The sequence below is a fragment of the Cygnus atratus genome, chromosome 6, assembly GCF_013377495.2.
Source record: "Cygnus atratus isolate AKBS03 ecotype Queensland, Australia chromosome 6, CAtr_DNAZoo_HiC_assembly, whole genome shotgun sequence".
Lineage (NCBI taxonomy): Eukaryota > Metazoa > Chordata > Aves > Anseriformes > Anatidae > Cygnus > Cygnus atratus.
The window spans coordinates 22,510,354-22,533,667 of NC_066367.1; the positions used below are offsets into that span (position 1 = coordinate 22,510,354).

Sequence of the window (23,314 nt, forward strand, 5' to 3'; positions counted from 1 at the left end):
GTTGTTCTCTTTTATTTCTAAAATTTAGAATCCTGTGGTCTTCAAATGTGAAGCAATATCTTTGCCACTGAATAGGCAGCATGGTTTATTACTTCTTTTAATTATAACTAAAAAGCTGCAAGTGTAACTTTCCACTTATAAAAGTGAATTAAAATGCAAGTAAGCATCATATTAGAATACTATGCAATTATTTACATTAGCAAAAGCAGATAAAGCATCTGTGAAAGGCAGCCTTTATATTAATTCTCTCACAGTACTAAGCATTATTATGTTATTATATGTAATATATAAATAGGTTTCCAGAGACTTTCTATACAAAGTACACTACAGATTTTACATTTGTTTTCAAAGCTTTAGGGACAGCTAATTTTCCTGACCATACCCATCTTCTATTTTTTCAGCTGAGACTATTTGGGCAATATTTAGATCTGAATACTTAGGCTTTTCAATACATGTTTTGTACAGCTCTCAAACTACTTTTCTTCTCTCATGCACATCAAATTTGTGGTTTTAGTATTCAGCTTTCATGCATAAAAACCCATCCAAAAAAGTAATTTTCTAATGCAAATAATTATACATTCAGGTAACTTGAACAGTGCTATAATCAATGACGTTTCACTGAGGAGCAGAAAAAATTTCTAGAGATACTACATTTAAGCATTCTGACCACTTCAAGTTTTAGTTAGGAAGACTTTATGATTAAACTTCCCTTAAAAGGTTTTGCTTTTTGTCCTTAGGGATGTTTGGCATATTGGCAATGGGCAGATGTTGGAGCAAGCTATGCTTTCTGCAAATACTCAAAAATGTTTATGAGGGCATCAGTTCTCAGTTTCTCTGATCACCACTCATGACCTGAGATGTTCATGACAGCAATAGAAGACTCTGTCCTGAAAACGGACAAATTTCTCATCAGCTGAAAAATGGTAGAGTGGTTTGTTCAAGTTGTTCATCTGGAATTGACTTTCATGTAACCTTTCCTAGGACATGGTCCTTGTCAGGACACGAGTTGGTGGCTGGTTTTGGCATAGACACAGGTGTCATGATATGCAGTGTCAGGACTCTGACTCTGAATGTAGGTCCGGTCAGTTCTGAGAAGGCAAGAGCTCAAGCATTCAAGATTTGTGAACATCTTAGGTTTGTTTAAGGGGATTCATGGTAAGTTATAGTACTTTTTGAAGGTTGAAAGGGATTAAATCTATAGACAAGGCCAAAACTGGTTTTCAGACAAAGCTTTTAGTAGCAAATCTGGAGTAGTTCTCATCTGAAATGTTGCATGCAAAACGAAGCCTAGAATTTTATCTATGCTTGTCATGCATTTGTAAAGCTTGTGGGCATCACATCCTTCTCCCATTGGAAAAAGAAAAAAAAAAAATCCACTAACATTCTTTTACAGTTTCCCATAATAATGTTTGCAATTCAATACATTTTTTTCTCTGAAGATTTTAAATTCACTAAGAATAAACAATAAAGATTTAATAGAACTTAAGGATTAAATAACATTTTGAAGTATCTCATTGGAAGACCTTGTATGAACGTAATATATAAGTAAAAATACTATTTGCAGATTGTGTTAAGAACCAATCTGAAATACCCAAGTCAAAGAAAGGATGGCAACGTGAGCAATAGTGCCAAGCATCTTGTCTGTGGATTTCATTGTTACAATACTGTATCTTAAAAGAATACAAATTAATTTTAATTTTTTATTTTATTGTTAGATATGTGAAAAAGATTTCAAAAATGTATACCTTTACTGCAGCAAAAGGAATGACCGGACACTGAGTCATTTTTTGTTTTCATGTTCACAAGCAGTTTCCTCCTTTTTATATTCTTCTAATACCTAGTCTATCAGAAGGTACACAGTCATATTTAGCAATGTACTCCATTCCAGTCATATTCAAATAAGTATGAAGTAAACAGCAAGAAAAATGAATTAAAAGCATTTTAATTAGCAGTTTACTAACCATAAAATCCCTGTTTGGCACTCTGTAGAGCACTGCAGCCTGAATGCAGCTTGAGTAGACTTTTCTGTAATTGCTCTGCATTATATATCAATACTGCTCCACAGTACCATTAATTTTTGTTATTACATAAATATTACTTACTAACTACATTGTTATTACTCAGCAACTTATAAATTGCGAAAAGATGGTAATTCCAGGAATTAGGATTTCCATTTTCCCTGTCTGATTCTAGGCTGTTCCCCATCTACATCAAGCAGTCATCTGCATTTCCTGACAGTATGATAGGCATGGTTTGAACATCAGTGTTCAAATTGTACATCAACAGCTTTTGATTTTTGGACATCTTTGAGATTTTGCACCTTTTCAACCTGTTTGTGGCGTTGTATTTAACATGCTATCTGAAATAATTGGTCACTGACTTTTCACTCCAAATATTTCCTGCCTTTGGTGCATGAGTGGGCACAACCTAGATGATTCTGTGATTCTGTGATAAAGCATTTTTCTGCTCTCTGACAAGATAACTGACATTTTTTAATTAAAGAACAGACAACGAGCAGTCTTTCTCACTAGCAAATATTTTGTTCATACGTAGGAAAAACAGATTGTCCAACACAGGAACATTTGTGAATATCACAAAGAAAGAGCTAGTAACAGTTGAAGCAAAATACTTGCTGGGAATCTGAAGATCTGCAGCCTTTTGAACAATCAACCATCTCTCCTTCAAAGTCACAGCATGCATTTCTTCTTACCAAGAGACTTACTTGGTGTAACGTAAAATGATATGGTAGGATTTTTCAAAAGGATAGGACAATGTCATGTCTGCTGAACAGATTTATAGTTGTACATATAATTTTAATGATAAGGATTATGTGTCTTATGGTTTGGGATATAAATTGCTTTCTGCAGGGGTGAGGAAGTCATTCACCTCATTTCCTGTGCAAAATTGAATTTGTCAAGGCATATTATGGGGCTTTTTATTGGATGGCTGAAAAAGGGAGTTAAAATTTGCCTTCTTCTGAAACATTAGGCTACATAGCCAGCCTAATTAAGTATGACAAATTCCAGTTAATGAAATTACAGTAATATTAAACAATGCTGCTCCACATGTAATGGATTACTGACACTTTCACCAATATCGCTTGTAGCAGAGTAGTATGTTAAGAGAAAGTCATCTAAGTTCATGGAGACTGCCACTGTTTGAATAACATGAAACTTCAATACTACAGGCTGACCATGGCACACATAAGAAACTTCTTCGACCTCTGGTAACCATCGAACTAAGCAAGGTTTTATGCCAGCATTTCTATAAGTCTATGCCATAGCTGCATTTCATTGCCCTCATGACAACCCTGTTTCTTCCCTTCCTTTGCTAGTACAAGCACAAAAAGCAGGACACAGACCTTCTAAAAATTACTGTGAAGAATCTGGAATTTCCAGGCAGCAAATGTCAGATGACATTGCCCGTAAATTTGGCAGGCACCCAAACCACATAACAGGCTAACGTGAGTCCCATAAAGAGTGCAAATGATGTTTGTACATGTTTGGTAAAGCAGAAAGTTACAAAAGAACCAACTTCAGCAGAATATTTTTCCTAGCGATCAGAATTAGAGAGTGAAAATTGTCTTACTAGAAAAGGAAAGAGGAAGCACTAGTATGAGGGGCTTTTTTTAATTATCACAATTTTTTTTTTTTTTGGGGAAACAGAAAAGAAAGGAGAAGAGAATCCTTTTGAAACCTCATGTCTGTGTGACAGAAAATGAACTTATCCATACATGCATATGAACAGATACAAAACTCTTCTCTTCTGGAAAATTCATTCCAAACCAATGACTGGATTTCATTAGAAAATGAAGGAAAAAATGGAGAAATTCACACTCTGAATAAAGCACTGCCTAGACATTATTTATAATATCTTTCCACTAAGCTCCAGAGGCACTGCTAATTGGTTGATCTGAGGTGCTGAGCTTGCACCTTCATCAGGTCCTGAAGAGTCAAATGAAAAAAAGCAGTTTCCATTTTAATTCCTGTTCTAGTTGCAGAGTATAATGGGATTATTCTACAGACAGAAGAATCATTAGCATCAAATAAGAGTCTTTAAAAATGAAAGCAACTTTTGACTTTCTGAATACATCCAGATGGCTAGCAGATAAAGCAATGGCACTAAAATAAAAGATGCATATTTTGAAATAGATCATCTGGTTAAAAATAATTCCTCGATTTAAATGGGCAAGACCTTACATTCAACAGATCTTCAACGTCTTTCTAATGCCAGTGAGTTCATTATATCAGGACAGCATTTGGAAAAGAATATGCTCTGTTGTTCTGAAATAGATGCAGACTAAATGCAGGAACATCAATTGAATTACCCTGCTTTTACAGCAGTGTAATTGTTAGCAAAATCTGGCTTCTTGTTTCTAGATATTTTACTATTCCATGAGTATAACAGATAAGACAGTCTGCTATACTTCAGCTACTATACAATTTTTTTCATTAGAGTCTCAATGACCTCCCCTTAAAATTAGTTCACTGACTGATTTGTATTCCACAGGGTGCTCATTACAGCTACTGTTAGCGCACAAAATCCCATGAACATAAAAAATTACCCTAAAAATGGCAATTTCAAGCTTTCATTATAAGGTCTTTTTCACAGGTTGAAGTCAGTCAAGTAGTAAGTAATTAAGACAATTTACTGTAGCATGACTGTATGCATTTCACTATATATTCCCACAAGAAAAGCCATGGGAGACATCTACATTAGAATTTTTTATTAAGCTTTCTTTTGCTTTTGTACTATTTTGGAGAAGGGAGATGCAGGGAACATGGGACAACTACACAGTCTGAACATTGCCCAAGTATGTTACACTGCCAGCCGATTTGCTTTTGTGTTGATGCCTTAGCAGTATCAGAGTATCACCAGTATCACTTACAGCTGGTAATCCTGTTTACCAAAAGACAAATAAAATTACTTCAGTCTAGGGTTGTGTTAATTGCTCCTGGAGATTCCAGAGGGTACGGTTACAGGAGACCTGCCCTGGTATTTTGTTGACCATTACCTGCCCTCACTGCTCACAGATGTCTGGACTCCTGCAGAGTGGTCTGTACAGATATGGCATTCTCTTCATGTGCAATAAAGAGAATTAGATAATGCCACAGTTTCATTTCATTATAGACACCAAAAAAGTGACTCATATAGTCTCAAAAGAGAGAAGAAACCTAGAGAACATACTAATGTTGTATTAACCACTACTGTGGTCTGTAAAGACTACACACATTCCAGAAATATGTTGATTTGTAATTAGCACAAAGCAGATGGGAAATCATGCTGTCTCCCCAGGAAGTTAATGCAAACTAGATACAGTATTTATATGTTGTTGAGACTACCCTGCTAAAATGTGTTTTAAATAAATAACAGAACTGGAATTATCATGACATTTCAGTTAAAAATAGGTAAGACCAAATATTGAATTTGAAATTAGCTTCAAGTTTATGCTGAAAAGAGGTCGGGAGTTTTCTATATTCACAAATGATCATTCTTGCATTTAAATCCTATTTAATTTGTACAGCATGCTTTGTAAAGGCTTTATATCTATATTTTTATTTACCACCTCTTAAGACTACTGAACCTGCTGCTCCTCACTCCAGACCTTGAATGTAATTAATGAAAGATTCATTCTGAATGTGATTGGTACTTTCCTACCATATATATCACAGCTTGTATATTTTTCTTACTCAGATAATTGGATAATCAGAGAATTGCAATTAATTCAAAAGGTTAAGAAATTTGGGCTAACTTTAAAAGTTGTTTTGAGATGATCATATGAAGACAGATACATGCAAATGTCTTCTGGGAATTTAAGAGAAATATAAATCTCCTCTGATACAAGAATCAAAAAAATGTTTTAAAGTAATTTATTCTAATAGGTGGTGAACCTTGTAACTGATATATGAATAATCTCTATCCTGTGATCAGAATAATCTAGAACAGTTTCATGAACTAGCTTCATGAAACTGCATATTTAGTCTCATGAACTGCATATTATACACAATTATTTCTGTCTAACAGATTATTTCAAAGAGAATGATCAGAATGATCCTGAACCCTCAGGGGACAACAACAGATATTATCAATCTACTAAGAAACACTTTGAGGAGGAAAAAAGTGGCTCGTCATCCTTTATGTCCTCCATAGAAGATGAGCAAAAACCCCTGTTCACTGGGATAGCTGACTACCCATCTGTAACAGAGAAAACCACAGAGGTGGACTTTGAAGAAATGGTTCATGCAACAGAAGAAATTCTTATTGACAAAAGAAGCAATTCTTGCAAAGGTAATCTAATTGGTACAATTTTCTAGAGTTTGAGTAGACGTCTTACTTGGCTTGATTATCAAAAATAATTTTCTTAATGGTCCTAATGATTCTTTACATAATAGTTACTTTCGTGTTTCCCAAAAGATTAACAAGAAAGACTATTTTAGATCAAAAATATTATTTCCCAAGAGGATTGCTATAGTTTGACACAATGGCTGTGGGACCAGATTACAGAACCTCCCAAAGGTTCACCTTGGTATTCATCTTGTAACTGACTTACCATAGAAAAGATTTTTAAACAAAATCTTCAAAATTGTCAACTAGTACTAGACCTCACTAAGTGCTCATGGATGAAAACTACATTCAGAGCAGTAAAGAGTACTTCCAAAGGAGTTTGACATTCTTGAGTTGGGTGACAGCACAAAATCCTACATAAGGGTTAAATAAATCTAAAGGTGGTCACACGCACACACCAAAAAAAAATAATTGTTTTCAGATAATTATTACCATTCTCTGCATTGACAATGCACAACCAAAATTCAGTGAAAGAAATTCAAAATAACTTGAAAGAATTCTATCCCATTTGGCTGTACATGTTGGTTAAAAAGAATGCTATTACATCACAGAACAAATCCTGACTTCCTTAAGCAAAATACAAGAACAAATATTTGGCCTTTTGTATATGACAAATGATCAAAAATTATTACGCAATCTAAGTTAATTTTACATAAAATTACACCTAATATACTAAAATGCTAATTTTCTCAGTGATGTGAAGGGAAATTAATGAAAAGCTCCAGATTAATATACAGCTACAGTGTTGTTGAAAGTTTGCTTGTGATTATTTCAGTCTGAAGGAAAGAATTACATATTTACCATTTAATGCTGTCTTCCCCCTAAGTTTGTTTCCATTTAAGGCGATTTAACCATTTAACCACTATTCAATAAACTTTAAGCTTTTAAGTTATAATATTAAACTATGCTAATGATTAAACAGGCCAAACAGTTTTGTTTTTTTTTTCTTTTTAAAGGTATGAATATGTGAAGCCTGGTCTCCTCAAGTTAGGACTATATAAATGTGCACCTCATAAACTTGTTGCATACATACTGAAATTTGAAAGCTTACCTTTCCCCAACCAGTAGCCAGAAACGTGTCCTTGTAGCTATAGCAATGTTTTCCAAGGCAGCCTATTGCAGATTTTAATTGAGCTAAATTTAGCATGTATATAGGTTACATGTTTTGATTAAGACACATGTTTTGTACTCTAGCATTTTTGATAATGTGTGTGGAAGTTCATTACCCTTCTTGCAACTTTCATAAAATCTTCAATAAAATAAGATCAGCTTTGATTGATGTATGTTTTAAACTAAATTGTTATTCCTACTCTTATAAGAGATTGGTTATATAATACAATAAAAGTAGTTATAAATATAATAAAATTTTGAAATAAACTCTAACTGTATGTATGCATCTTTATAATCTACATATATTATGGTAGCCTTAATATAAACGTACCTGTATAAAGCTACTGTAAGTGATACATATTTAGTTATCTTTAGTTTTGTTTTAAGCTTCATTCATTACTGTTGATAAAGACAACTAATAATAATTAGTTGATAGCAGATAATGAGGACAGAAACTTTATAAACTTCTTTTCATAATCCTGAAAACTAGGTCTTAACATTAAAACATATGTCTTTTTTGAGGAGATCTGATAATTTTTCCATAGCTGCTAATTTATATACTGCAGAAAGATGCTATTTTCTATTCTCACTTGGTCATTATTTAGGCCATAAGATTGCTTCATTAACTGTTCAGATGAACCAAGTTACATATTTATTGATTTAGTTCTCAGTCTAAAATTCTTCAAGCCATAGAAGACCACAGCTGGTTATAGAGTTGTAACTGCTGTTCAGTCTTTCTGAGAATACAGGTGTATGTGGAAGTATCTGAAAATATGCTTAGAACAGTACGATTCTGTATCCCACAAGAGATAAGTCAAGAGTCTTGCTTATAGGGTATGAACTAATTTTATAATTTGAGTGCCAATTCACTTGCTTTGTCACTGTTTATTTTAACAGTCTACAAATACATATACTGGGACAAAAACTATCTGTGATTTCCCTGGGATAATCAAAAGCATTGAAAAATATGAGATTTTACAGAGTGAATTATTGTGTAAAATAGCCAACAATATGGGTTTGCAGGCCAATAAAAAGCAGTGAAATGTAAGGCCTATATTTTTAGTTTCTAATCCTGAAACTCACTGCTTAAAAATAATTCCACTGGATTTACAACATCCATTATACCCACAACCACAGTTGAAAAATTTACCCCTGAATTTGTCGTAGCTTGCTCCATTCACTTTGCTGAGAGCTTTCCAATTTCCTTGGACACAGCAAATTGTGCCATGTGTGCCCACTAAATCCAAATTACATGCTTCTCTGACATTTTCCTCTTTCTGTTGGCTTAAGTGGGCTGAGAACCTGAATAGGTTTCTCTGTAGCCAAGATGAAATCTCTTTCCCCTTCCTTCTGTTCAGTGCATAAAATCAGTTACAGGTCATGTCACATGAAATCCAAACACTCTCTACAGCTCCAGGAAACCTTCTACCACCTGCTAAACAAAGAGCAGATAATGCAGTAAGCACCTATCTCTTCCTCCTCTTGGAGTCATGTAGTGAGAGCTCCCCTTCCTGACTAATTCTACTTGAAATACTAAATCTGAGCAGGAAATCTTTTCCTTTCCTTTCTTCTTCTTCTTTTTTTTTTTTTTCCTGTTTCTTTACTTAGATAACACTGCTTAAAGATGTGTTTGAAAAGGATTAGCTAATAGCATTTAAACAAAACTCTCACATGTCACCCACACAGGTTTTTTTTTCTCTTTTCTTTGAAACATGTCTCTGGCTTCTATGGTTGCTTAGAAAAAAATCACGAGTGAGAAATGAATGTAACCTATGTGGAGTTATCAGCATGCAGTGCCAAAAGAAGTGTTAGGAGAAGCTCTGAGCAAACCATTAAGGGACTACTGAGGCGTGTGGGATTCAAATCCAACTGCTCATACGACTGAAGCTAATGCCTTATAAGCAGTCAAGGTTCTTCTCCAGCTGTACATTGAAGCACCAGTCTGAGCCCAATAAGAACTTTTAACACATTCTATAACTTCACATGGTTAAATAATTACTAATATGAACCTAACAGGAGTTGTACTGAACAAGTATTAAAGTTTCAACAGCCTTTTTTTTCCAGAGCAGAGGAGAATCTGAGTGGTACTAAGCAATTTTTGACTGTTTATGTGACAACAGATTGAATCAAAGTAACAAAGACTGAGGATGGGAAGTAGTATATGTAGAAAAACCACTGTTCATCTTAAATATGTCACCTGTAGGGTCTGCAAAGCTCACAGCAAGATCTTCATTCTATATCAAATAAGGGTATGTACAACTAATATATCCCATGATAAATAATTTGTAACGTTTCACCAGTTTGGTGAGCAGGAAAAAAAGCCTGAAACTGGGAATGTAAACTAATTAATAAATGCACAGAGGTGTAAATTAAGCAAAGAAGAAGGGAAAATAGCTCAAACCAGAAAACTAAGCAGAAGGAAGGAGTGCATAGTAAGTTGCAGTGTTTGAACACAGAGACCTAAAACACGGGAGGGCTGGGACCTGGAACAGTCATCGTCATTTTTTACAATGGGATGGAGGTAAATAAATATAAAGGACTCATATAAAGACTAGACTTTTATATACTGGTATATAAAATATACAGGATTAGAAGGGGAATTAAATTCAGCACACTAGCTGAAACTGTAGTAAGTAAGATCTTAATAATGCATTTGAGTTTTTTTAGCTTAAAGTAATTTACTATTTCTACCTTAATACAAATTTTTATCTGTACTTCAAAAATATATATATTTTTTTATCATGAAGCTTCATTTAGTATTAAAAGTGACCTATGACTGACCTAGAAATACAGAACATTTCATTCTTTTAGGAGTCACAGATTATTAAACAAAATGAACTGGCACCTTTCACACCACAGTACTATAAGAGTCTCTGAAACATGCTTTACACACCAATATAAGGGTTGGGCTGGAGAAAAGTGATGCTAAAACTACATCAATGAAAATCAATTTCCTTTTGAAAATAATAACCAGTATCCCTTTGCAAGCATTATGAGCTGCATTAGATGGCCTCTGTCTCAGAGAAAACGTATCACACTTCGTTTACCTTGTTAAGAGAAGCAGTGTTACAATTACTAGTAAGAAAGGCAGCTAGCAGAGGTCTCTAGAGAACACATTCCAAGGCACTGTAATGTATACCAAATGCTGTAAATGCAAGGCACCAAGTTCTCCCTTTAAACCAAAAAGCTAAACAGTAAATACATTTCAGTAGCACATTCAAGGGCAAGAGAAGAGGTTCTAGCCAGGTCTCTGAAACACACAAATTCAAGTAAATAATATAGGGTTAGTTTAGAACAAACACTTCTAATTTCAATGAAAAATGAATTGTTAAAAATCTTGAGAAAACTGGGGGTTCATTGGTAAAATAATAGAAAGAAAACCAATGAAATAGGAGGTATTAATTGGCAGAACTCTGATGCTGGCTATACAAAGCTACTTTGTTTATCTACAGCTTCAAAGTATTAGCATGTTCCTATCTTTATGTTAGAAATTTAAAATTTTTGGATGTGTCCACTATTATCTTTCCTTAAACAGTGGTAAGGAACAAAGACAATTCAGGCAAATTGTCACCATACCAAATTGACTTCCAAGGTTTGGGAAACACTGGTAAGTCGAATGCTTGGTGGGTGCCAATCCTCTCTAACAGCATGTATATAAATCTATACTTTTTTATGGGTTTTGTTTTGTTTTGTTTTCATCAGATATTGCTGATAAAAGAAACTGGGAGGAGAACATCAGGGAGTACCAGGACTCCCCGAGTCAGTCAGCATTACCCCATGTTACATGGGGCATCTGCGATACTGAAAGTGACTATGTATATGGGGAAGTGGAGAATCGATTAGATTTACTTCAAGAACAACTCAACAGGTAAAAACAGAGATATGATAAAAATATATTTGTGAAAGGGTACATAATTCAATGGATACAAATGATACCACAGGAGGAATGAATTTGCTCAGAAAGTTTCCAAAACCATTCATATCTTTGGAAGTTCAAAAGTACAAAAATATGTGGGATGGGAATATCACTTTGTTATCCATATAAATTCATAGGAGCCTAAGTATCACCTAAATTCAGCCTTTTAGATTCCTGGAAAAAAAATGGGAATGATGATTTTAAAATTTTTAAATCGCTGCCTGAATAATGTCACTTACCTCTAGGTACCTGCATTAGTGACTCTGAATTGCCATGCTGAAGAGCCTTTCTCCTCAACTGACAGGCAGCCTAAGAGTCCAACTTTTTAACCAAGAAACCTTAATGAGGCACCTAAACTTGTTAAATGTAAATCTCAGCTGGAATGCCATTTCTTCAGCATTGATTCCTAAGTTTTTCACATGTCCACAAAACAGAAATTTTCAGCATCTTCAGTATCTGAAGTATTTTTTTCTTTCGTGAAGTCCCAAAGTAAACCAACTGCTTTCCTTAAAAAGAGAGCATTTACATCACAGGCAAGCTTCATTTTAGGTGCATTAACTTCTTTTGCTACCGCCTCTGTAATAAGTAAGATATGGAAGTATGCAAAGGCAAAATACTTAACACCTGTTACAACAGAAAATGGACATTTTCTTCATCAGAATACATTATTACCTCACTTAATAAAATGTCTCTTCCTTCTTCTCTCTTATCTTTAATATATTGCTCTTTCCTGGCAGCTAAGCAGCATAGTTTATAGCATATTAAAAATATAGTTACAGAACTTTGATCCATCATACACTATAGTTTACCAGGTAATTTCACTTAATTTTAAATCGTCCTATGCTCAGGTCTTTAGCTTCTTTATTATTTCCAATATTTTTCCATGACAAGTACTATGACACACACTCAGCCCCAATTGTGCTTTAGTAGTCTTCATTGGCATTCTGTGCTGTAAATTTTAGCAATCAGTTTAAAGCCAGGTTAATGGTATAGTGCTTCCTTCATCTACTATAAGCCAATCAAAACACAGTATTTTTCTTTTACGAATACTATAGAGTACATTAAAAAGACATTTTTCACTTGCAAGCCTGAATTGCTGTAATTTCTAATTGCAGTAGTCAAGTAATCCAAGAAACTGTAAATGTCACATAGCCAATATCTGCATGTTCCCTATTAACAGTGGGAATTAACAGTCTTTCAGTTACATTTCCTGAAATCTTAAGCTCTTAAAACTGAAATTATATCTCAAGTTTACCCACAGTTTCACCAAAACCTTACATAAGTTCCCAATATTTTTGAGTGAGAGAATACCATTGTTACCGATAAACTAAGATTTAAATTGTTATGAATTTTATTAAATCATTTTATTCTTTAACTCTTTTCATGTTTTTAAAGCTTTTCATGCTTTCAGGATTTGAGGTCTTGCTGGATCTTCTATAAATGTAACAGACAATATTCTGTCTGGCTTATGTCAGATCTGACCTGCTGGACTATAAAGCAGGGTCACATTTTCCTGTCCTTTTCCATGTCAAGTCAGAGGCTCAGCATGCTACTCAAATTATTAAATGGACATAGAAGGCTGGAAAGCCACTGTAGCAGGACTATTACCCTAGCACTATCTCTGTTTTTCATCTTTTAGCCACTGGAATTTCATGGAGACTGTGGGCCAAGTGCCTAAAGTTCTCATGTCTTTTTCTTTGGATGGCATGACATGGACCTTTTTTTTAAATTCTAAAGAAAGGAGGGAGAAGATATACATGCAATAATGAAATGATGAATAAGCAGTACCAGATGTACTCTTTGATTTGAAGTACTAGGAAATCCCTATCAAGTACTGACAAAGTAAGAAGCGAGCCATTTCAGAGTTAATTCAAAGCAAAAGACAATTGCTGATACAAGTCCTCCAATGCTAAATCCCTTTTATCAACTGAGATGGTAAACCTCTAGTTTAGCAGACAGAAGCTCTCTGGATGGTGTCATGCTGCTGCTGAAGTATTTTCCCCTGTGGCATCAGCATCATGCTTGTGTGAGATCAGCATATTTTCAAGTAGCAAGCAACCCAAGAAGGCAAATAGTGCGTGAACTGACTAACCTCGGGGTTTGGGCCTTTCATTATAGGAGCTGATGCCACAGAGCCTGCTTCTCCCAATAAGGAAAGAAACAGCATCCTAAATATCCTTTGGGCATATCTTTCAGATTAATTTCATAGATACATTTATAAATAAGTGAAACAGGTGATGGACTACTCCAACATTAAAAAAAGAAAAAAAAAAAAAAAAAAAAGATCCTGGTAAAAGCAAAGATCTGTCAGCAGCAGGATCAATTCTGCTGCTGTAGAGAGCCCAAGTAGTAACATTCACAACATTAAAGGCTGCTGACAAAGATTTGTTTATTCTGTCAGAGGATGAGTTGCAATACAGAAGGCTGTATATCCGCATAGTCCGTCATAGCATGTCTGTAGCCTTCCAGCAGCTGGGGAGGCACAACAGGCATTACTTATTGCTGAGCTTGTCAATGATATTGGTAAGACCATTTGAAAATCAATTCAATGCTATGCAATTGTCAGTATGAACAACATAAGCAGCTTAAGTGTTTCAGAAGTCATATAAAAATTTATGAAAATTGGAAAAAAGAAAAAAGCTACTGAGTTTGAACATCAGAAACATATAAATTAATTCTATGGTCTGTATAAATTTTGACAGTAAAGAAACTTGGCCAGTTGTTGTGTTGTTTTTTTAAAAGAAACTTTCTTGAAAGTATCTTTCATTTTCTAAGCGTGGAAGAACACAAATGTAGTTTTCTGCTTATTTTAGTGCATTCTATTAGCATTGGCAATGTCAGAATTAATCAACAGATACAACAGAACGAGAGTCCCATCCTAAGCCAGTACAAATTAATTTAGTTTCAATGAAGAGAGTACAGTTATTCCTCTTAATTTCAACTAAAGAACTGTTCCCCCATGTTACTGTTAATTGCAAAAATAAAGGACAGTAATGAACTCATTCTTAACGTAGCAAAAAGATCGGAGACAAGCAGGCAGGTATGTTCTGCAAAGGAAAGGGAGAGCTAGCAAGCTTTGGAAGGGCTCAGTACTCCCTCTTCTGTTCTTTCCTACTTAAGGCATGGTCGAGTCATAAAAAGCAATAGTTTGCTTTATTAATAAGCTGCAAGTCCATCTTGAATGCATCTGTAATCAGTATGTTAAAAAATACCCATTCCTGACCACGCATTAACTGATTTTATGTTACTTCTCTAGGCTTGAATCCCAGATGACTGCTGATATCCAAACCATCCTGCAGCTTCTGCAAAGGCAGTCAACGCTCATTCCACCTGCCTATAGCATGGTGACTGCAGGGGCAGAATATCAACAGCCAGCAATTCGGTTTACACGAAAGCTTCATCCTGTAGCATCAATTAAAACAGACAGAAGTTTCAGTCCTTCATCTCAGGTACATACACATTTTAAAAGATCAAAAGAGCCTTGCTAATCTTGTTAGCTTATGATGGAAGAAACGCATACTAATCTAATTGCTTGTTCATTAAAGAATGTGAAATTATTATTCTGATCTAGCACCTCTGCAGTGGACTTTGATACCGTAGTTTCAGAGGCCACATTTTCTGTGAGGGTTTTAGAGATTCATAAAGTGATCTTATAATCAGACCAATTTACTTAATTATCATGCATTTCACAAAAACAAGCAGAAACAACAAATATTAGACGCAAGTGTAAAGCACAAATGCTCTCCTAGCATCAGACCTGAAGATGCAGAAGCATCTATTGTAGGTCCAGTTCTTGGAAGTCCTGAGAAACACCATAACCGTTTTCATGAAGGCAGAGGCCAGAGAAGTCCAGCTGAGGCAGCAGGGTGGTTATATACATATGGAAGCACAAGGGGAGAAAAAAATCTTATGTACAATCCCTTGCCACTGCTGGAAATACAGAGCTGCTGCATACCTGCATTTTCCAATACATGTTTTCCACCCCAATTCTGTTCAGGCAGAATTTGATTTTCCAAATTTGTTTGGCATTTCTTGAATTTAACAGTTTGAACAGAGATGTGGCATGTTATTTGCAGATGCGCTGCAGCATACAATTAGTAAATCCAGTGTGCTTGGATATGCCAGATTCCTCATGCATATGCCAAAACACATACAGGTACAGTAAGTCCAATGCATCCAGAAAGCATCAGTTCACATGCATAAAGATTATCAGGGCAGCAAGCATGCAGCGGTTTTCAGAAGCATTTACCCACCATGTATACACCTACACAAAAAAAAAAAAAAAAAACTGTCAGAACAGAAATCTAGCAACCCTCTGGAAACAAACATCACCAGGCACACTGCACACTTTGCACAGATTCTGAGTTTAAAAGTGAAGGAGAACTAAGTGCTGAGACTGGAATCCGAATGGTTTTAATGTTTGGACTGAAATAATTCCAGAGGTGCAGCCTGAAACTACAAATTCAGGAATATTGAAATCCACACTCTTAGACTAGGCCTCAAGAATATTCAGTCCTTCAGAAAGGATATATACTTGTATCTTGATGTCACATGAACAAGACAGAGAAGGGGACAAAATCCCCAGATTCTACAACTAATCAACAGAATTGCATTCACTTACATTAAAGCAACTGCAGTACCATGTAAAAAATATTTCAGCACACTGCTTAATTGTCAAACATGGTTTTCCAACAACAATCAGATTGTGCTCATTTTGAGGAGAAATAAGAGCCTAGAAGAGACTGACACAATTATTGCCATCTTATTTCTTCTCTTTTCCAGTGTCCTGAATTTCTAGACCTTGAAAAATCAAAACTTAAATCCAAAGAATCCCTCTCAAGTGGAGTGCATCTTAACACTGCCTCAGAAGACAACCTGGCTTCTTTTTTAGATCAAGAACATGACCGGTCTGTAGAGCGTCCCCCACAGCATTGTAAAACTTATCTCCAGCCAGTTAGGCACCCTTCCTTGCCAGAATCTTCACTAAGCACTGTAGGAATCTTGAGTCTTCATAGGCATGTTTCCGATCCTGGTCTTCCTGGGAAATAATACTTTTATACTATTACTTCACATAAAAATGTAAGTGCTTTTAATGGCTGTTTTTCCTTTTTTGTATTTAAATCCTCTATACTTGACTCAGGGGCTACAAGGAATATACCATTATATGCAAAAGTACTGTATATTTTCCTAAATCTGAAGCTTGTAAGGTAAAGTTGAGCAGTTCTGATGTAAATAATATATATACACACACACTAACTGTATGTTCTAAATGTAAAACTGCCAGCATTCTCAAGGCACCTTATATTTTTATTTATTTTTTAAATAACATGCATGTTCTGAAATTACAGTTTATGTTGCATGGAGATGACTATTTACTGCTGTCATGGAAACAGTATTTTATTGTGGATATGTTTTCAGAACAAATAGGAGGTCAATAACAATAATTCACACAGAAAAAACTCCAACCTGACCAATCTAAAATTCAAGTAAAATCTGCTCACTTTTGAAAATTGGATTATCTTTCTTGTAGTGAGCTTTTTACTATAAGTGGCAATTATTCTGCATCTAGAGAAAGAACAAATAACGTAACCAAGTCTTCTGGGTTCAAAACAATTAGGACATAGAAATCAGCCTCCTTCCAAACCAGTTAAAGCAACACAGTACTTTAACAAGACAGGAAAACAGCCACGTGCTGGAAGGTATCACCATAGATTGCATCCACAAAACCACATATATTAATTGAATAGTTTGTTTCCAGTATTATTTTTTTTAATTCACATCAAAGAAGTTAGCTATCATAAGCAGGCAGGTACTCTTCATGTGTCATACAAACATAATCAAATGCAATAAATCTAATTTCTATATAATACAGAAGACTGTGTTCCTTTTGTTCAATACAAATTATTAACAATCTGTATAATTAAAAAATACTTAAATTCTTGGTTTATAATTATAAGGGTGGTTGTTTGCAGTTCTCTCTTTTTACTGACTGGCCCCTCTACAATGATCCTAGATAGGGTATAGATGTATGTGGACACACATACCACACACACATTCCTGGATGTGTGCATGTGTGTATATTATATATGTACATTATGTACATGTGTGTACGTGTGTGTATGTTTATATACAAACATATACACAAGTGTGTGTATATACCTACACTTACATGTAGGAGTATAGATATCGTTATATATATGTATATATGTAAGATCACTCTGAGGAACAATTGTAAACTTTCTTATTACAAAAGAAGTAAGTTTAGCTTGTGTCCAAAGCTGACTACATTAGAATAAAATGATTTAAGGTCTGTAGGCTTTAAATACAGTATGTACTGTATATGCATAATGCTTTGTGAATACTTAGATTTAATTTTATTAAAATATTATTCTGCTTCAAATGCTGTGTTTATTTTAGAAGGAACTGACCTTTTTATTACTGTTTTTAAATATTAAAAAACGTTCACATAATTTTGTAATCTTAAAGCTTTAACATGAAATTCCTCTAGGAAGAGAACTGAATTCAGAAAAGAATGTAACCCAGTTAGTGGGTGAGCAGTGAAACTCGAACTAAAAATCCCTCTGCTCTAAACCAGCGTGCAGAGTAATACAATAATGGTTGACTGGTTGACCCTCAAAGTAAGAGTTACCTACATTATGTGTTAGGGTCAGAATAATACGTAAGACACTTAGTCGTTCACAGTCAATAAACACAAGGTGGCTGCATCTTCTCTCATTTAAAATTAGTGTCAAAATACCAAGCAAGGCTCTGCTTTATCTTTGCATATAAAGATACAAAAATGACTTAACTAAATATCTCTAAGTTAAGAGAACCCAACCCTTCTCATACAAGATCAAATTTTCTTCTGCCTCACATTGGTTGACTGTTGATAGGTGCATATCTTACGACATGCTGACTGCTCTTACTTCTACTGCAATGACAGGAGTTATGCACTTTTAGTGCCTTTAGTGCAGGATCAGATCTTACATGATAGCATCACTGGGCCAGTTAGAATCTCTGCCTGCAGATACTCCATTGAAACAGGAGTGCTGAATAACAAAGTCAAATAGCTTTTTTTTTTTTTCGCTCAATAGCAAGCATTAGCAACAATTGCTGTATCTCAGTTTAGTAGCTAATACTAATATCCATTACAAAGAACAAGTTAGCATATTGTCTAAAGAAGTATTTGTGGTTGTGCCACATTTAAAGAGTCTGGAATATTAAAAATAAAATGAATGAAAAGAGTATAATGTATGAATATTACTTTACTAAATGCCTTTTGCCTGGTTTCATCACTTGGAATTTCATATTTATGCCAAGAGACTGAGCATAACAGGTGAACTGGGGAAGGAAAAGATGGGGAAGAGGAAAAGCAACAACTGCCACAATTGTTCCAAGCGAAGGAAAAGCTCCATCCTTGTATTGGCTTAAAAAGGCTTTGTTCCTTTTCTTCTCTTTGTCTGTGTTTATCCAAAAGGAAAATCTGAAATGGGGGCAACTAAGGGAGACTTAGTTACATAGTTACAAAACTTAGTTGCATAGTTACAAAAATTCTAAGTTCCCTAGACATCTGGCAACAAGCGAAGAAACAAAACACAGATGACAACTCGATTTGCAGTAGTCTATCTGTCCCTTCCTTGCCAAAGACAGACCTGCCTTCTCAGATACCTTCTTTTCTTGTTTAAGTACAGTGAAATAAACGAAGACCCACTGCTTCAAGCCTTTTTCTTGTAGAGACAAGTACAAACCAATGTTTTTAGAAATAGGAACAGCAAAAATTTTCTTATTTTTATCTTTTCTGGGCAGGGCTCCCCTTAAACGCGGTCCATTTCTAACGAGGTAGAAATTGCTCTGCGTTACCCAAATAAAGCTAGGAATAACACAAGGCTTGCATACCCATGCATCAATACACAGCTATTCTAACATACCCATAGCATCTTTCAAAAATTTAGGAGATTTTGGTATTGCTTATGCTTGAGCCTAGGAAGACTTAACTTGGCTATTTACATTTAAAACTCGTGGGTAAAAACACATAATACATTATAACCCATAGATAGAGAGTAATATCCTGACGATTCAAGAATAGCTATTGTACTGAAATATCAAAGTAATCAGGACAATGACTCCAACTATGAGAGCAACCCATTCAGGCTATACTCACCCTGCGCTACATCTGCTGCAGAATAATGAACTTGCTTGTAGAAACTTGCTGCCAAATTCCTCTTGTACTATCCTCAATCAAGTCCAGAGTAGTATGAGTTAACTAACAAGGTTGTACTAAAAGCATTACAGTGACTGACAAAGCAAGAAGTACTAATCTGGTGCCTGTATCCACTAAGAGGAGCAAGCGCAAAGTTAATTAAAACAGGTCTGATAAGGAAAGGCCTGTATGCCAAGTCTGCTGTAAGTACTGACTATTGGTTTGCATTTTCTGTTTTACTATTTTTTACTGATAGTAATTTGAGACTTTATTCCAACCTGCATCATTACTTGTAGCTACTCCAAATGGTTGCAATCATACGTTTACCAAAGTTTCCCAAGTTGCCTCTCCTTCTCCTCTTTTTGCACACAGGAAAGGAAAATGCAAATTCCATGCTCCTCATCTGTTTACTTCTTTTACCTCATTATCACTAATGCAAAGCCCACTAAGAATATAGGTGGATGCAATTCTCTTATCTGTAGTATCTAGCAGCTGTGCACAAATAGCAAGGAACCTAGTCTCACTTTCAAATTTAACATGCTTCAAATGTAAACATTTAATGAGAATACTAATTGTAAACTGTAAAATTGCTTCAGACCTGAAACAGACTTGGTATGCAGCCATTGACATAAATAAATTTTAAGTAGCCTCTTACCTACTTTAAATAAGAGCATGCATAATGTCCTTTATATGTGATTACTCTGAACCTAGAGTTCCCTTAAGTTTTGTTAGGAATGATAACGTACTCATGTCATACAGCAGTCAATGCATCACATATACTACATCTCCTCCATGCACCATTTTTTTTTTAATCTTGAAAAGAAGACTATAATAGAACTTAAGCAGCAAATATCTTAACAGGAGAAAAATAAACACAATCCACAAATAGATCATCTATGCAAGTCATCACCATGCTCAGTTTTATCAATGATACTAAAGGAGCATATCCTGGACCTTGTAATTGCATGAAGGCATCACTATGGCAAGCTTACTTTCTCTCACTGTATATCTATGTATGAGTAGTAGATGGAAATGCATTATTAATGAGGAAACATTTTTCTTCATCTAGCTACTTGTATTTTTTTTTTATGCCCACTTGGGAAGTTCTGATTATTAATGAATACAGAATGTAGCTATTCTCTTTGGAATGGAAATTAGATGGACCAAATTAAAGTCTCCTGCTGGATGGATTTGCCCCTTTTATGCGTTATTTACATTTTCTATACTGAAACTTCATGATATTGTAAAGCTGAAAATACAAAAAAAGTTGGAAAATTTAATCTAGATAAATACTTCACTATTATGACCTATGGCAAATCCTGTTTGTATAACAGGTTTTTATATAATACAGTTAATATAAGTTTTATTTTGCTTTCAGAAAAGATTTCCTGGAAAAATGTTTACTGTACAAATAAAAGCACTTGTACACTGCACATATTCAGTATTTTATATCACCATAAAATTTGCAAGAAGTCTAAATATGCACAAATAAATGTATTACACTTATTTCAGTCATGAGCAACAGAATGTGAATATTTCATTTGTGACTGACTTGAATTTAATTACTACAATGCAAGCACCACTAACAGGGATCCAAAAGTTTGAATACGTTTTAGTGTCAAAATTATAATTCAAAAAATAGTTCAATATTTAATATACTTATAACACTATTGGAATAAACATAAAAGCACAGGATTACACACAACACCTCTCACTGGCTTGAAGCACACAACATAGAAGCACAAGATTAGACCTCTTCAGAAATTCCTGTGTACACAGTAAACGACATGTAGCATACTGAACTCCATCCTCAAGTAAAACTGTAAGGTATGTCCATGTCTAGTCCCTCTAACTTCACTGGTCAAGGAATTCAAAATCTACAATAACCCCCAGTTACAAGATCTGGGTAATGAAGCTGACAATTTTTATTCCATTTAAGGCCACATTTTCACAAATTATATTGATAGAAAGTGTTGTTGAAATACCTGTCTTCAAGCCAGACACTTCTGTTTCCTGAGACGGTTTCTTTTACAGAATTTACAGTGAAACATGGAGTGGGTTTACCATGTAAGGCCTACTCAGGGATTTTACTGATCTAGATGAAGAGTCACTGAAATATTCTGAGATAAACTGAGCTCTTAAAAAAGAAAAAAAAAAAAAAAGATTTCCTTGGGGAAAAGCTTGAGGTGGGATTAAAATACAATCAGCTGGAAGCAATTCCAGCTGTATTCAAATAGTATTATCTAAGCTTGCCTCACAGGATGGGGGAATAAATAAATAAATAAATACATAAATAAATATTAAAACCACTATTTTAACAAGCAGGAGGAGTAGGCAAGTTTTACCTAGAATATTTTGGTTGTTAAATAATCCATTGATCTGGTTACTTCAAACCACCAGATGTCTTCAGAGTATAGCATCTGAGACACCTGCCACTACTAATGAAAAAAACACACACAGATTAGCATCTAGGGTATATGATGTTTTATTTGAGTAAGCGAGCTAGCTACCATTTATAATGCATGGCCTACATTTATATAATCTTAAGTTTTCGCTTCTGTAAATACAGGGGGTACATCAGCCTACTAGGGAACCAACTGAAATTAACTTTAATATCTTAGAGAAGCCTCCTTGAGATCATGATTCAATTTTGAATGGTGACAGAAATAGATGAGGTATAAAAGCTCAGTCTTCTTTTTACCTTCTACTTTTTACCTCATAACGCAGTCAGCAAGGCAGTGGTGGTAACCTCTCTAGCACCGAGCTATACCTGCCTGTCTGCCGCAGCAAAATACTCACTATCTTCCCAGAATAGATCCCATTGATTATACATCTCTAGTTCTTCAGCATCTAATTCTCCATGCTGTAGAACAAATGCACACATTCATCACAGTTGACAACTCACATTTAACTTGCAAAAGATATCAGTGATTATTAATGCATTACATTACCTGTAGTGATAACTAAACATTCTTACATTGTTTAACAAGACACTGTAACCAAAGAGCAACTGATCTGAATCAGAAACAGTAAACAGAACTTTCATCTTAAATATTGATGGCAGTGAGCAGGTAAGCATGTAAATAAACATATTCAAAAACTCTAGCAAATTTATAGTATTTTGTAATATAGAATTTACATATGAAGATAGTCAGTACATTGATTAAAATGATGGCACCTTTGTTTTCAATACTTAGCAAAGTTTATTCAAAACTGTTAGCATTTCCACACAGAAATAATTAACAGACGCTTTTCCATCTACCCATCACATCTCCTCTTGACATTCACAGGGTGCAGGGATGTTGCTCTCAAGACAGCTTGGGCAATTATATTCCAGTTATCCTTATTTTTCTGTAATTTATTGTAGTTACCTTTTTTTTATTATTATTTTTTATCTTTAATATTAACTTCTTTGGGGTTTTACCAGCCAGCTTGAAGCAATTTGTATTAACTTCCTTTCATACAGAAAGTTTTCAGACTGGTTGTATCACAAGTAAACAGCTGCTACTTGTTTACAGCACCAAATACTTTAGCCTGCTCCAACCAAGCAGTAAAACAGTCTTAAAAGTAAAGTTACAAAAGTCAACTTCCCGATGGTTTAGATGAACACACTTTACTTCTCTAACACACTCAGAAAGGTGCACGAGCTATGTTAATGCACCTCAGCTGACAAATATTAGCTCATTTAACAGTGAGCTACTTGGTAATTTAAAGAAAAATAGTGTAATACACACCCAAAAAAA

General features: G+C 34.9%; 1 protein-coding gene across 1 annotated transcript in view; it reads left to right on the forward strand.

Moving 5' to 3' along the window:
* The window catches only part of KCNH7 (potassium voltage-gated channel subfamily H member 7), a 221,047-nt gene extending 204,627 nt beyond the window's left edge, over positions 1-16,420 (forward strand). Inside the window, exons 13-16 of the mRNA XM_035571085.1 lie at positions 6,037-6,288; positions 11,158-11,323; positions 14,628-14,820; positions 16,154-16,420. Coding sequence (XP_035426978.1) covers positions 6,037-6,288; positions 11,158-11,323; positions 14,628-14,820; positions 16,154-16,420 — 878 coding nt within the window. The remainder of the gene's footprint in view (positions 1-6,036; positions 6,289-11,157; positions 11,324-14,627; positions 14,821-16,153) is intronic.
* The last annotated feature ends 6,894 nt before the right edge of the window (positions 16,421-23,314 follow it).